The sequence below is a fragment of the Festucalex cinctus genome, chromosome 7 (assembly GCF_051991245.1).
Source record: "Festucalex cinctus isolate MCC-2025b chromosome 7, RoL_Fcin_1.0, whole genome shotgun sequence".
NCBI lineage: Eukaryota > Metazoa > Chordata > Actinopteri > Syngnathiformes > Syngnathidae > Festucalex > Festucalex cinctus.
In genome coordinates, this window is record NC_135417.1 from 24,079,183 (window position 1) to 24,093,238 (window position 14,056).

Sequence of the window (14,056 nt, forward strand, 5' to 3'; positions counted from 1 at the left end):
ACCTTTTTTTTTCTTTTTTGCTAATTCTCATACACATTTAAAAGAAAACAGAAGTTATCCCATATTTAAAAAAAATAATAATATTTGTAACGTATCTAAAATGATTACATTTCTTTTAATCCTAAAAAATATATTTCATGAGTGACATCTGGTGACAGAATATGAAGGCACACATTACATTTAGGCAATGGCCTATTAAAACTCATTCACTGCCAGACATTTTAGAAAATGTCACGTTCAATAATTATATATAAACCGAATCAACCAAATGACAGAATAGACTCCCTACTTTTTGCCCCATCCCGTTCTTTTATGATTGACGGTAGAAAAATGTAGGTTTTCCCAAATATAGCCATTTCTCCCACGGACCCTGAAACTGTTTATTTCGTATAAAATGGGGCAATGATGTCATCTACCGGTGGTTGGGCATCAGTAAAGTTGTTTCCAAGTTTGACATTTACAGTGGAGCATAATCAGATTCTCCCCCATCCATCCCCGCTCTAAAAAATGTAATTGACAAGTATACTTGTCAAAGGCAGTGAATGAGTTAAATTACAATACAAAGTCAGCCGGCTACTTTTTGTTGTCCACCACAGTTTGTGGTTGACATCACAGAAGCATCACGACTTGGCGTCGCTCAGCCTGTGATGTCCGTCAGCTTCCAGAACTCCACTCAGTAGGATCTTCTTCCACCAGCGCTCCTCGAAGCTCTGCACGCAAACATTGGACAGACTCTGGCCATCCTGGTAGTCCTCCTTCATCTTCTCTGGGTTCAGGTCCTCTGAAACTACCTGGCAATTTAAAAAAAAATAAAATAAAAAAAATAAAAAGGCATGTGCTAACGCAAACCGAAGGCCGCCACACTTGAAAACTTTGACAATTTTCTTGACCTCTGTTCAAAAATAATTATCCATCATAAAAATGATGACAATCAAATGGTGAGCTACTGTAACATGATGCACTAGTTGATCATTTAATTCAATGATTATTTTGCATACAACTTGTTAGAGAATCACTGCCCTATCACAAGTTAGCATTACTCACTTCAGTGATGGTGAGAATCGTCGTTTGGTCGGGATTAAGACGCGCTAACGCTTCCTCTGCTGCTTGGATGACATTTTGGTTGTGTCGCAGCACAAACGATGACTGCTGCTGCTGTAGGATTCTCAGCAGGAGTCTGAAAGCAGATTGCCGCTGTGAACAGTCGCCGATGACCAGCAGGCAGGTAACCGTGAGCGTCTACCCCGTCCTGATGAAGCACACGCAGGCCTTCAGCCACAATCTCTCCTCGGAGAGTTCCTCATGATGCTCTTCAGCTTCTTTGCCATTCTGCTCTGCAGAGAAGTCTGAAAAGAAATTAATCTATTAGATTTCATGGTTAAGTGTCATTTTTATTGACAATGAAGACCTTTTTTTCGACTTAAAGCCACAACGTCCTCAAATTCAACTTGAAGAGGTCTTGGGTTTAGGACGGTACCGGCATTTGACACTTTGAGGTCGCACAATGAACACTTTTTAAAATCACATTGTAACTATATATGAACACGCACACAAAATTGCATCAATAAGTGAGATGAAGGGGCAGAAGGTCCCCAACTAAACTCCAGTAATAGTCACCGTTCACACAGCAGGTATAATATATGCCTGCGAGTATTGCTTGTATTCAGTGTTGCCCGGTGTGTTGAAATAGTAATTGAATGTTTCTATTACCGTGACATCAACGCTAATTTATATTAGCTGAGCCTGTCACTTTTTTTTTTTTTTTTTTAATTGTCTTAATTATTTTTAGAGATAGACCAATATGGTTTTATCAAGGCCGATACAGATTATTAGTAGTCAAGGAGGCCGATAACCGATATTTCATGCCGATATTCATTTGCGGTAAATAAAAAAAATAAAAATAAAATAATAACTATATTGACACATTTGTTTAAAAAATATAACGATTGCAGGTAGCTTCCTAGGTTGTTAGCATGTGTTAGGCTAAATTAAAAATACATAAATAAAAATTAAAAAGCAAGTAATTAGATTCCTAAAGATTTCTACTGTAAATATTTATTATTATAAAATTTCAACATAATTTCTTGATTTTATTTATTGATTAAATTGAAACGTGTAGGGGGTTCCTATTTTTTATAAAGTGGAAATTTAAATAGATCCATAAAAGAAAAGTTCCCTAAATCTCACTGAGTGACAAATGCATGCGAATGTAGCTCATTTGGGGTTTTTATTCGGGTTCGTAAAATGTTTCAAAAGATCTTTGCAGTGAAACAGGTAAAAACTGTGTGTGAACATCTTACAATTCCTGATAAAAACCCAAAATTTGCTACGTTCGCAAGTATTTACTGTTCAGTGAGATACCAGCTTTATCGGCCTTCAGATTAAAAAAAAAGAGGCCGATGCCGATATTTGTCAAAATGCCAAATATTGGTCTATCCCTAATTATTTTTAGAATGGACTTGTTAGTTTATACTGTTTTTTTTATTTATTTATTTTTATTTTTTTAATGCTTCGTTTTGGTTATCGTATTAGTTTTTTTGGTTTTTGTTATTTTTAGAACTTCACTCATTTCGCCAGTTTCAGCAACAAATTTTTTTTTTTGTCTAGAATTAATTTGATAACTTCATTATTTTTCCATGTACAATTAACGACCAAACACGGCTCACCAGTTTTCTGTGTTGGATCATGTGACATTCACAAATGATTGGTCGTTATCGTTTTCAGTCGAAAGCAAGTGGCAAAATGTGTGGTAAAGTGGTCATAAAAATGGTTAAATGTACATGAAAAATCATTGTTATCAAATTAATTATAGACAAGATATTATCTTCTTACTGCAGAATGACTAAATGGGTCAAGTATCCCTCTATAAAAAAAAAAAAAAGCTCATGTATGAAATAAATTGAGTTTTATAAATTTGAAATGTACATTCAGTAAATTATCAGTTTGTTATTTTGTTAGTTGTCATGAACTATAACAACCTTGGTTCATGTTGGTAAATGATAAGATTAATTTGTTTGTGTTACATGGCCACCACAGGGCCATAACGCTGTCGTAAACCACCCGAGGACGTCCTCAAGAATAAAGCGAATGTTACTCAAGATTGCGGCGTTCTCCAGCAGCTGCAGACACATCTTCCCCAGGTTGTACCAATGCCAGGGGTTGAAAGGCAGCAGGCTGCACAGCTCCTGCAGAGACCACATCCTGGGTCCAACTATTCCAAAATGTTGGTAGACAGTGACCTTTGGGGCAAAGTAAATGACGTGACCTTTAACGCAGCGTGTTGAGCCAGTGTGTGAACCGGGAGCACAAGTTTACCTTGAGTAGAAGCAGGCTGGTCAGGTGACATGTGTTTGAGGCTTCTTTGCTCTGAAGTCATAATGCAAATTGTGGTGAGACAGTGAAAGGTCTCCCAGGTGGAAAAACGACAACAAAAAGCACTGTGTTATTCGAAAGGCGTACCAGAAGATCGACTAAACCCAAAGCTTTCTCTCTCTGGCCCAGCCTGGTGCAACTTCGAGCTATTCCCTCCAAAATATCTCTTTTGATTGACAGGTTGTTGTCGGAGATCCACTCCAGGCAACTGCTGTAAGCATCCAGGGCTGCCTATCACACACGTACAGGTATGATATTACAAATTATGAGGAACATGTTAGAGATGACAAGAAACTGAGCTAGAATGACATCACTGCTAGAAGTCTGGTAACAATCATTCGTAGGAAAAGGGCAGATTGTTATTATAATTTAGTGAATAAATACCTGGTAGTCGCCCTGCCTTATAGCCAGGTCACCTCTAAACTTAAAAACTTTTTGCTTCTCCAAAGAATCTTCTGTGTCTAGAGCAGTACTCTCACAAAACCACTGCAAGAGGACAACACATAAACAGAACATTTAACAAACACCGCACGTAGATAATGTACGCTTTTGGTATTTATTGACAATATTTCTAGAATATGAAACTGGAAGTGAACTGATTTTGAAGTACATTTTATTTCAATCACAGCGGGTCTTCAGTTCTTTTATTATTCTAGTTCCAAGCTGGTCCGCCCAGCGGATGAGTACACAAGCTCCCATCGCTTACCTCCGGCTCACAGCATTTTGCGTTATAAGAAGGCACACACACGGAGTTTCGGTCTTTCGCTTCTGAAAATACCGAGTCATCAAAATTGCTTCCAAATAGTTCCATCGCGAGTCACTGAATTAAAGGATGTAAACATATTTCACACACGGAATCCTTGGAGATTCCGCCTTTCAATTACGTCCGCACGGACACAATACTCATAGGTTCTAGGCAGTAACGTTCCGGTCTATGAAATATACAATATTACTGTGAATAAGCTGAATCAGAATTACAACTGCGCATGAAAAATAAAAAAAATAAAAATTAAAGATTAAAAACTGTTTTCTTTATGAAAAGTTTTCCTGATTTTTTAATATGTTAACTGAAGATCAATTAATGTGATAGGTTATTAATTGTACATTGACACAGCAGAAAGTCGAATGAACTATTTTTTTTTTCTAAAAAATGATTAAAAATTCATCACAATGAAAAGTGAGAAACACAGTAAACAATTACGTTGCTGATTACTGAGGTGAAATTTCAAATTGGTATTTCTTTCGAAGTGCGCTTATTGTGGTTTGTGCGAGTCATTCTTGTAGGTTGGTTTTGCAAGTCAGTATCGATCTGATAAGTAAATGCAGGGCCAGTATCGCCGATACCGATATATTTACCTTTTGAATTGTGTATAATTATGGTGTATACATATACACACATTTTTAAATTAAGGTAGCTGCATGATCAAATGCTTATTCACAATCAATTTTCAACCTTAAGTGTTTTTGTTTCCTTTTTAAACAAAACTAGGGCAAAGTTTATTGATAAATAGAAAATAAAATCTATTATCATCATTATTATTACTACTACTACTACTACTACATTAAAAAATTCCCCGCAGAAACATTACAACCATAATAAAATGTTTTTTAATTTAGTTAAAAAAATAAAATGTTGCCTTCATCACTTATTTTTCAATTTAAATAAGCAAGACGTTAAAGATTATCATACAACAAATAAAGAATTGAACAACATACCAAAATATTTTTCAAGTACAATACTGTGTGTTCAAGCATGCAATGTACATACAAGGATCAAATGTGAAGTTACATGGTGGCACGATGGAAACCAGGAGGGGAGGAGGAAGAGTGGAAGCAAGTCTGCCTGTGGCTACTGTGTAGCATGGCTGTTATTTGTTTCACCAAACCGCAGCAGTGCATAAAACAGCCCAACTGAAACTAATTACTAGATCGAGCTTATAGCGGAGGTATCGATCCGGTATCGATACTGATTATGTATCGATATTATCGATATTTGGCTCGATCGGCCCAACACTAGCGACGTCACTCATCTGGAGAAGCCAGAAATGTAAATATTGCTGAAAACTTGTAAATAAATCTGCAAATATACAAATCCTCAGCTGTCAAACCACATGTATTTTAGTTCAGTATTCTTTAAGTCCCAAAGATTTGTAAAACATCTTCTGTTGAATATCAGTCAATTGTTCTTATATTACAGTACTCGAATAAACAAGGCAAAGTCAATGCTGTTTTAGCCAAATCAAGTTAACTATTCGTGGTCGAGACAGCCTGTTTCATTTATGATGGTCGCTTTGTCATCTTATTTTGTACTCGCCTATTTATCTACACTAATTCTAGCACATCTGGAACATTTATAAATTAGTGGATATTCATGGGGCGGCATGGTGAAAGAGTGGTTAGCCCGTCTGCCTCCCAGTTCTGAGGACTCGGGTTTGAGTCCAGGCTCCGGTCTTCTGGGTGGAGTTTGCATGTTCTCCCCGTGCCCACTTGGGTCTTCTCCAGGTACTCCGGTCTCCTCCCACATTCCAAAGACATGCATGGCAGGTTTATTGCGTGCTTCGAATTGTCCCTAGGTGTGCTTGTGAGTGTAGATAGTTCGTCTCTGAGTGCCCTGCGATTGGCTGGCAACCAGTCCAGGGTGTCCCCCGCCTATGTCCCAGTGCCAGCTGATAGGCACCAGCACCCCCTGCGACCCTTGTGAGGAATAAGCGGTCAAGTAAATGGATGGATGGATATTCATGATTAGGGTTATACAAAAAGAAACACCAATGAAACCAACGTTATCTAGCAGTCTTTCCATTTCAAGCCTAACTTAACCAATCTGGACCTCCACCATTAAATTGATTGAAAACTACAAGGAGAATGAATACTGTACTTTTCCTTGAATAAAACGCAAATGAAATTCATAACATATATACTTCACCCCCCCCCCCCCCCCCCCCTCAGATTTTGTTTATACAGTATCTGCATACTGTCACTGTTAAATAAGTTTCATTTTTGGGGAGAGGCTCAAAGTGAATTTAAATAACGAGCAGTTTCTATCTGTTCAACTTGTTAGTTGAATCAAGCCTTATTGAATCAGGTGGAAATTGACATTTGTATTTAGCAGTTTGTTTGTTTGTTTTCACAGAAAGCTTGTTAAGCCTGGTGGTCAGGGAAGGATGGAGAAAATTCATCCCAACACAAGACAATCCTGTCGCTGAGATTTTACAATTTTTTTGACTTCATGGTTTGTGCTCTGGCATGCACTGTTGTCGGACCTTATGTTAAACAGGTGTGTGTGTGTTACCAAATCATGTCAAATCAACTGAATTTCCCACAACATAAATGAAGATGTGAGTAACCTCAAGGATAATCAGTGGAAACATGATGCACCTGAGCTCAATTTTGAGCTTTATGGAAAAGGGTGTGAATACTTGTGCAGTATGTGTCACTGGCATAGTTATAGGAATTTTAAATTAAGAATTAATATTTTTTGGGCAAATGAAGATAAACTGTATCATTTCAACTCTTATCTTGAATGTGCCAAGGCACCCTGGTTGGGACTGTTCATCACTGCCTATCAGAACTGACTTTGGAAAAGGTGTTGTACACAACAACCATTCACAATTTCACTCACATTGACAGCTATAAACAATTTGAAAAGATTTGATAAGAATGAAAACAACAACTTAAGAGTTATCAATGAACCTAAAATGCATGTTTTTTTGTTTAGTGGGAGAATTTGGAGTATCTCAAGAAATTTCATACATGCATGGGGAGAACAAACTCCACACATAAAGGCCAGAACAGAAATTTTAAATTTGTATGAACTTTCAAACAGAGCCAATGCTTTAATAATAGGTGGGCTTTAAAATATAGTACAAATATTCCTACACGGCAAGTTCCCTTACCATGTTTCTTTTAACGTGTACAATTGAATTACCTTTTTCATGGTGCAAAAAGTCAAAATTCACATTTACTAAGAGCTCTTTTTTGACTAAAAAAAAAACTGAATTGCCAGTAGTCAGGAAGTCTCAGCTAAAAATCCAGTGATCTTAAAAAAAATAAAATAAAATACTTACTGTGAAATTTGGAGTGATGGCATTATCCCTCTCAAATCAACTTGTGCATTTGTGAACAATCAGGTTATGTGACTGCATCGAAACAGGGAAGTGTTCCATTTATAAGAAATGATGAGCTTGAGATCAAACAAAACTGATTATTGTGACAAAGTGTATTTTGCTGAAAAAGCTGCGGTGAAAACATTTGCAAAACATTCAAAGAGCACAGGTATAAACAAAGAGGATGAGAAAGCGTAGTGAAAAAGGTATGCATATAATATTACAGCAGCTTAACTACGCACGATACTAGCTCTACTGTAAGTAGGATATATGATACAAGATATGGAATCAAAACCCACTGAGAAGACACAGCACTTAATCATCATACCCATGAAACAAGTCAAAGAAGAGATACATGTTGCAAATACCGCTAGTTATTTGCACATATCATTTAATAGGGCCTTGTTGTAACAGTAGCATTTTTAATGACAATGTCTCATTCCTATTTTTTTTTTTTAAATATTGCCTTCAATAAAGTGTTCATCTTTTCAAGTGAGTCGTGATTTTATATTCCTTGCAACCAAAGTACCCAAAAGCAACTCCAGCAAAACCATTTCAGCTCAAAATGAATTTTTCGAGCACAGTTTTGTGTGCGCAGTAAACAAACTATTTGGTTGTAAAGACACTTGCCGTTGATAAAAACATAGAAAAGCTTTCCAAGCAGGCTGGTAAAAATACTTTGGGGTAGGCGTAGACCTCGTCTGTGCACTAAAACAAGCAACAGAACGCGCGGCATAAAGAACCCAAATCAATAAATGCTTCGAATAACAAAGTAGTAAGAAAAGTACTCAGCCTAGCTAACAAGCGAGCAAGTTAGCTAAGTGTTCTTAGCTAACGGACAGGATTGATTATACTGTTAATGATTTGGGAAATGATTTTCTTGTTTAGCTTTAGATTAGCAAACCACTGCGCCAACAATACAAACTCAACCAAACACACACATGTATGTACAAAATGGTTAATGAGCATTGTTAGACGTACTTATTGCATGCAGTAATTGACAAAAAGGTATAAACGCTCGGTATACATTTATGTAAGGTACATCTTGTTCTTTTTCATGCCCAGGCACTTACTATTCACATTACGACAAATACAGGTAATGTGTCAAAGATTTCTGCTCATTCAGTTGCAATCACCGAGCTAGCTTAGTGAGCTAATACCAGGCAGGCTGAAAATGCTTTCGAGATTGATAAAAGGTGCTGGCTAGCATGTAGCATGAATGACAAATACAAGGTGGCAAAATACCTGTGCCCGCTTGTTCAAAACTCGGTTATATTTTTAACCACTGACTATGTTGATTTAACCGACCATTGCCTTTAATTGTTGTAAATTAAACTTTAACCGGCTGTTAAGTTGTCGTTAAAGACTAGCTAACACACCTAGGGCCGCTGATAAGTTGTTAACAGTGTGGCTAATGATGATGGATTGAAATAAATCCCACTTTAACCATATTGTCAGAATATTTTGCAAAGTTGGGAAAATAGCATATATTTCATAGATTTCCTCAATAAATCAAAAACAAAATATTGGAAATAGGTAAACACTGCGTCTGTATGAAGCACCTGCAAAACTGCCATTTTCTCTGTCCACGGATACTTGAATAAAATTTAAAGATATAATAGAGATGCAAAAGTTAAAAGAATTAGTTCATGGATTTATTCAGAATAGCTGATTAATCCTGTTCCATAATGAAGTCAGTTTTCCAGTAAGAGGTACTTGAAAGAATCATATTACATCCAGGCACACACAAAATACCGGTAAGTGTAAAGAATATAATAATAAAATAAAAATAAAATTATGTTGTTTTTTCCTAGAAGTGCTCAGGATGATTTGGCTACCCATTTTATTGCAAAATTGGAAGTAAACAAAATGAGGAAATGTGGGATGTATTTGGGCAGTGACGTTAACCACTAGGGATGTAACGATATCCAAACATCATGATAAGATATCACGATATGAAGCTCATGATACGATAATTATCACGATATTGTGGGGAGGTCGGTGATATTTAAAAACGGTCACAATATTGTAAAAAGAAAGATCATACTAAAAAAAAAAAAAAAAAAAAAGCACAATATTGTGCTTTTGTACATTACATCAATGTTATGTTATTATTGTTACGTTTATTATTATTATTATGTTATGTTGTTAATGCACACATATTGAGTTCCTCCACATAATGGCTTGCTTCATGGGCATATTACGTTCCCCATTATCTGACAATTAATGTAAATTTTAAACATAGAAGGGCCACAACATCCCTAATGAAAATTAAATTGCACTAAAAAACTAGCCACCAGAGGGTGCTAGAACTGCACGAATGGAAATCAACCTGACTCTTTTTTTCTTTTTTTTTTACAGATGTGTTGCATTTAAATATCGTGAACATGACGACGACGATATTGTAGCAGTTTTAATATCACGATGTCACGATATCGCGCTTATCGTTACATCCCTATTAACCACACAGTTAACTTTGACAGTCCCGACGGGCCTAACAAACAACTTGACTAACCACATTTTAAACAATACCTTTTAACGGTTGGTTATCTAACGTCGGTTTAAGAATTTAACCGGCAGTTTGGGGCTAACCAGTGGTCTAAATAACCGAGAACTGAACAACCGTGCCCAGAAAGTAAATTAGAAACCCAAGGTTTAACCAAGGTCATGGACAGAAGTTTACAATGTTTAACTTCAAACAGGCATTTGTGTGGGCAGAAAGCACATCTTGCTCATTGCTTTGAGAAAGGCTACCATAAGTGCTTTGAAACAACATGGGGAGATCCTCTTGTAACAAGTTCACAAGCCAAGTAGGCACATGTAGGTACAGTATGTCTTCTGTATAAGTTAACAACAGTCAAGATGGTGCTGTTTATGGTCCATGCCGTGGCTGTGGGAAACGGCAGCTGGTAGTCATTTCTTACAACAGTTCTTTCTGACAAGCAAGGGACTGTGAACACACATTATAGCTATTGAACATGTCCTTGTAGTGTCAAACTGTGAGAAGACAATCGGAAGGACGCTGCTAACGAGTCCTCCAAGTCCATTAAAAAGTCAAGGGGCACATGATTTGAAACAATACAAAACGTTATCTAAGCGTTGTTTTCCCCCCAAAAGTATTCAAAATGTGGCTCAAAGTGTGCAATAAAGCGAAAGAAAGTGTCAGCTGATTCTACGGAGCCATAAAAACATTCAACACATTTACATATTATTAGAAAAGTGGATGAACTGGTAAGATTCCTCCCTCAGGGAAAACGAAGAATATGATTTGTTTATTAAAAAAAAAAAAAAAAAAAAAAGGCAAAATACTGGTTTAGTCATAAAACAAATATGGGCTCTCAGAGCCTTTGCATGAGAAAATAAGGTGCCAAATTCTAATTTCATCCACCATGTGGCAGAAAAAGTGCATTTGTAACAAGTTTAGTTCAGGTGCTTCATGATTTTAAAGGGAAAGTCAACCTTAAAGAGGCTGTCTGCCGGATTCACTCAGGAAAATGCACTTTTTAAATACAGGATGTACACACTTTAACTTTCTCTCAGTCTACACATCTATGTTTTTGTTCATCTTTTGTGGTAATTTCATCCTAAACCCCCACCTCCCCAGCCTGTATTTTGCCATTTTCTGTTTGTTTTGTAAACAGTGGGATGTTTCTGTGGGAAGACAGTATTTACAACCCTCCAGCCAATCGCAGAGCGGGGGGTGGCGTGTCGCAAACGGGGCCGGGCGAACGTGTCAGCTGCGTGACGTCAGTCCCGCGGCAATTTGAAAGCACTCACGGATTTTTTTTTTCTTCACTCACTCATTCACACACGTAAGCTTCTGTGAGTGAGTGAGTGAAAAAAAAAAAATCCGTGCGTGCTTTCAAATTGCCGCGGGAGTGATGTCACGCAGCTGACACGTTCGCCCGGCCCCGTTTGCGACACGCCACCCCACGGCTCTACGATTGGCTGGAGGGTTGTAAATACTGTCTTCCCACAGAAATGTCCAGCTGTTTACAAAATAAACACAAAATGGTAAAATACAGGCTGGGGGGGTGCGGGTTTAGGACAAACTCACCAACAGAAATGAAGACAAGCCCTGTAAATTGAGAAGTAGTTTGATTGTTTAAATCCTGTATTTAAAAAGTGCCTTTTCCAGAGTGAAATTGGCAGACAGCGCCTTTAAACATTTCTTGACAGTTATATGTGACCTCACTAGTCTAAACATGAGATTCTGATTAATATTACATTTGTGGAATAAGAGTTATGAAGAAAAATCAAGCTGCTTTTATCAATCTCAGGGTGCGGCCATTTTGCCTCTTGCTGTCGACTGAAGATGACATCAATGTTGACCTGAGGTCCCAGGTAACAACCAATCAGAGCTCAGCTTGATAAAACAGGTGAGCTGTGATTGGTCGTTGCCTGAGCAACACTGATGTCATCTTCAGTCGACAGTAAGTGGCAAAATGGCCGCCCCCTGAGAAGGATAAAAACAGCTGGATTTTGCTGCTTAACTCATATTCCAGTAACACAATATTAACCAGAATACCATATTTAGACCAGTGGGGCTGCAGAGAACATATTATTGTCAATTTTTGGAGTGTTGACTTCCCCTTTAAATGTCTGAAATACTGTTTCGAGAACAATACATCAGGCCAGTAGTTCCGTATAAGTCATGATTGTTGTTTACGTGGATTAGTTTTAACTGATGATTGAGGTGCAGTGGGTGCATTTCATTGACACCACAAACTGCACCTAAACACTGTTTTGCTTGTTTGGTTTGGTTGTTTTGGAGGTTGAGAAACAACACATTCCAATTTGGCAACGTTTCAGAACCAACATATAAAAAGTAACAACAGCACGGGGCTCGTTGTGTCAAAAGGTGCAAAAAAAAAAAAAAGTCAATCGCAGTGCATATTAAACGTACAGTTTCACCCCTTCCCCCATTAGTCGTTTTCCTGTTAAAATTTCGACTAGTAAGCGCCACCAAGGGAAGACTTGAATTGACATCCTTCAACAAATACGCTGGCATTCACTCACTGTTCATGTACTTTGGCTCATGTTGCTGTTGGCCTTTTTCTGTCATGGACTTTCATCATCAATTGATGTAAACTCATTCATTCTCGCTTAAGTGACTATAGCTTTAAAAGCTAAAATACATACAATATTAAAGAACAGCTCCACTGTGTGTGTGCAAAATTTTCTGACTAGGGGCAACCTTGTGAACACATTAGGGAAGTCACATTTGATGTGGTAGGGAAGAGGGGTGACCATTTGCTGGCAATTGAAGTTCCAATTTGGGCTTGTGCAATGGAAATGCATTTAGAAAGGGCTTTACAGTCGACATGTAAAATATTAATCCCTCCTCAAGGTGCCCTTTAATGATCTTACTTTTTATCATCAGTTCCATTTGATGATTTTTTTTTTCGTTTAACTACTAATATCCAGTTTTAGATTTTGTGTGTGTGACAAATGCTGCTCCGTTCATTTTAATGACGTCAGTCAGGTGAGGGCTGAGACTGGGAGATACAGTAATAAAAATGTGTCAGCCTCATGTCATCACCATTTGCAAATACTCGGAACATATTCAATAATTCACGTCAGCCTTGTGCGCAGATTTAGTCTTCGGATACAGACAAGGATTTCCTCACACTTCGTGACGGCTCCCAAACCTCACTGTCATCCGTATCCTCTTCGTCATGCTCTTCATCATCGTCATCCTCTTCTTCATCTCCCATTCCGTCACCTCTTGGCGCCTTGTTGCTGTGTGATGCCTCCCCACTTATCTCATCAACCCCCTCGGCTCTGTCCGCCATGTCCAAAGCCGGCTCCTGGAAGGGGTCGGCACCCACTTCGAGGCGTCTCTGGACCTCAGCAAACCATTCTCGCACCTTCGTGGAACAAATGAGAGACAAGAGAAGAATATTTAACTGGATGTTGTTGTCTGAGCTGTAACACTACCTCTAAAGTCACTAGGGCAAGTTTACACTGGTCTTAAACGCCCAGGTTCGATTTGGTGCTTGTTTTCGTTTAGGAATGTTGTCAGGGTTACCTGTTTGAATCTATTAAACTCGACATAAAAAGGAGAGAAGACACTCACTTCAGTGCTCGAGAGGAGAGAGGAGAGGAACTGACCAACACAATTCACTCCTGCACTCTCTGAAGATTCCTCTCCTCACCCTCTCTATTTATTTGGTTTTCCACGCCCCTAGTTACATCGGTGTTCCAACCCCAAAAATGCAAATGCAAGGCATAGTTGGAACACAGTGTAGCTACTTATTAGTCTATGTGTTGTGCATGTGAGTGGAAGATTGCTAAGTACATGTGTGGTCAAGTTTGCATTCATTTCTTAACAGAAAACAGGCGACCTCAGCAGACTGGCTCGAACCATTGTGCTGCGTTAGATGTTGTGGTTCTTCAGCTTTTTGAGTCATCTTCAGGCTATGTGAATGTGAGTGGGAACAGAGCAAAGCATTCTTCATCACAAGCAGAAGGAATTTTTCTTTGCAAGCAAAGCAGTCTTCATTGCAAACAGAAGCAGTTCTTCATTGCAGCAAATATATATGACAACATATATGGCTAGGCTATGTGAATGTTGAGTG

The 14,056-nt window shown here is 38.1% G+C and overlaps 1 protein-coding gene across 2 annotated transcripts in view; it reads right to left on the reverse strand.

Annotated features, from left to right (window-relative positions):
- Window positions 1-70: 70 nt before the first annotated feature.
- Window positions 71-14,056, reverse strand: part of zhx1 (zinc fingers and homeoboxes 1) — a 33,395-nt gene continuing 19,409 nt past the window's right edge. For both annotated transcript variants that reach the window (XM_077528038.1, XM_077528037.1), the window contains 8 exons: window positions 13,127-13,345; window positions 3,757-3,858; window positions 3,460-3,603; window positions 3,316-3,366; window positions 3,095-3,239; window positions 1,244-1,346; window positions 1,045-1,177; window positions 71-791 (listed from right to left, as the gene is read on the reverse strand). In XM_077528038.1, the coding sequence (XP_077384164.1) occupies window positions 621-791; window positions 1,045-1,177; window positions 1,244-1,346; window positions 3,095-3,239; window positions 3,316-3,366; window positions 3,460-3,603; window positions 3,757-3,858; window positions 13,127-13,345 (1,068 nt within the window). In that variant the 3' untranslated portion in view covers window positions 71-620. The remainder of the gene's footprint in view (window positions 792-1,044; window positions 1,178-1,243; window positions 1,347-3,094; window positions 3,240-3,315; window positions 3,367-3,459; window positions 3,604-3,756; window positions 3,859-13,126; window positions 13,346-14,056) is intronic.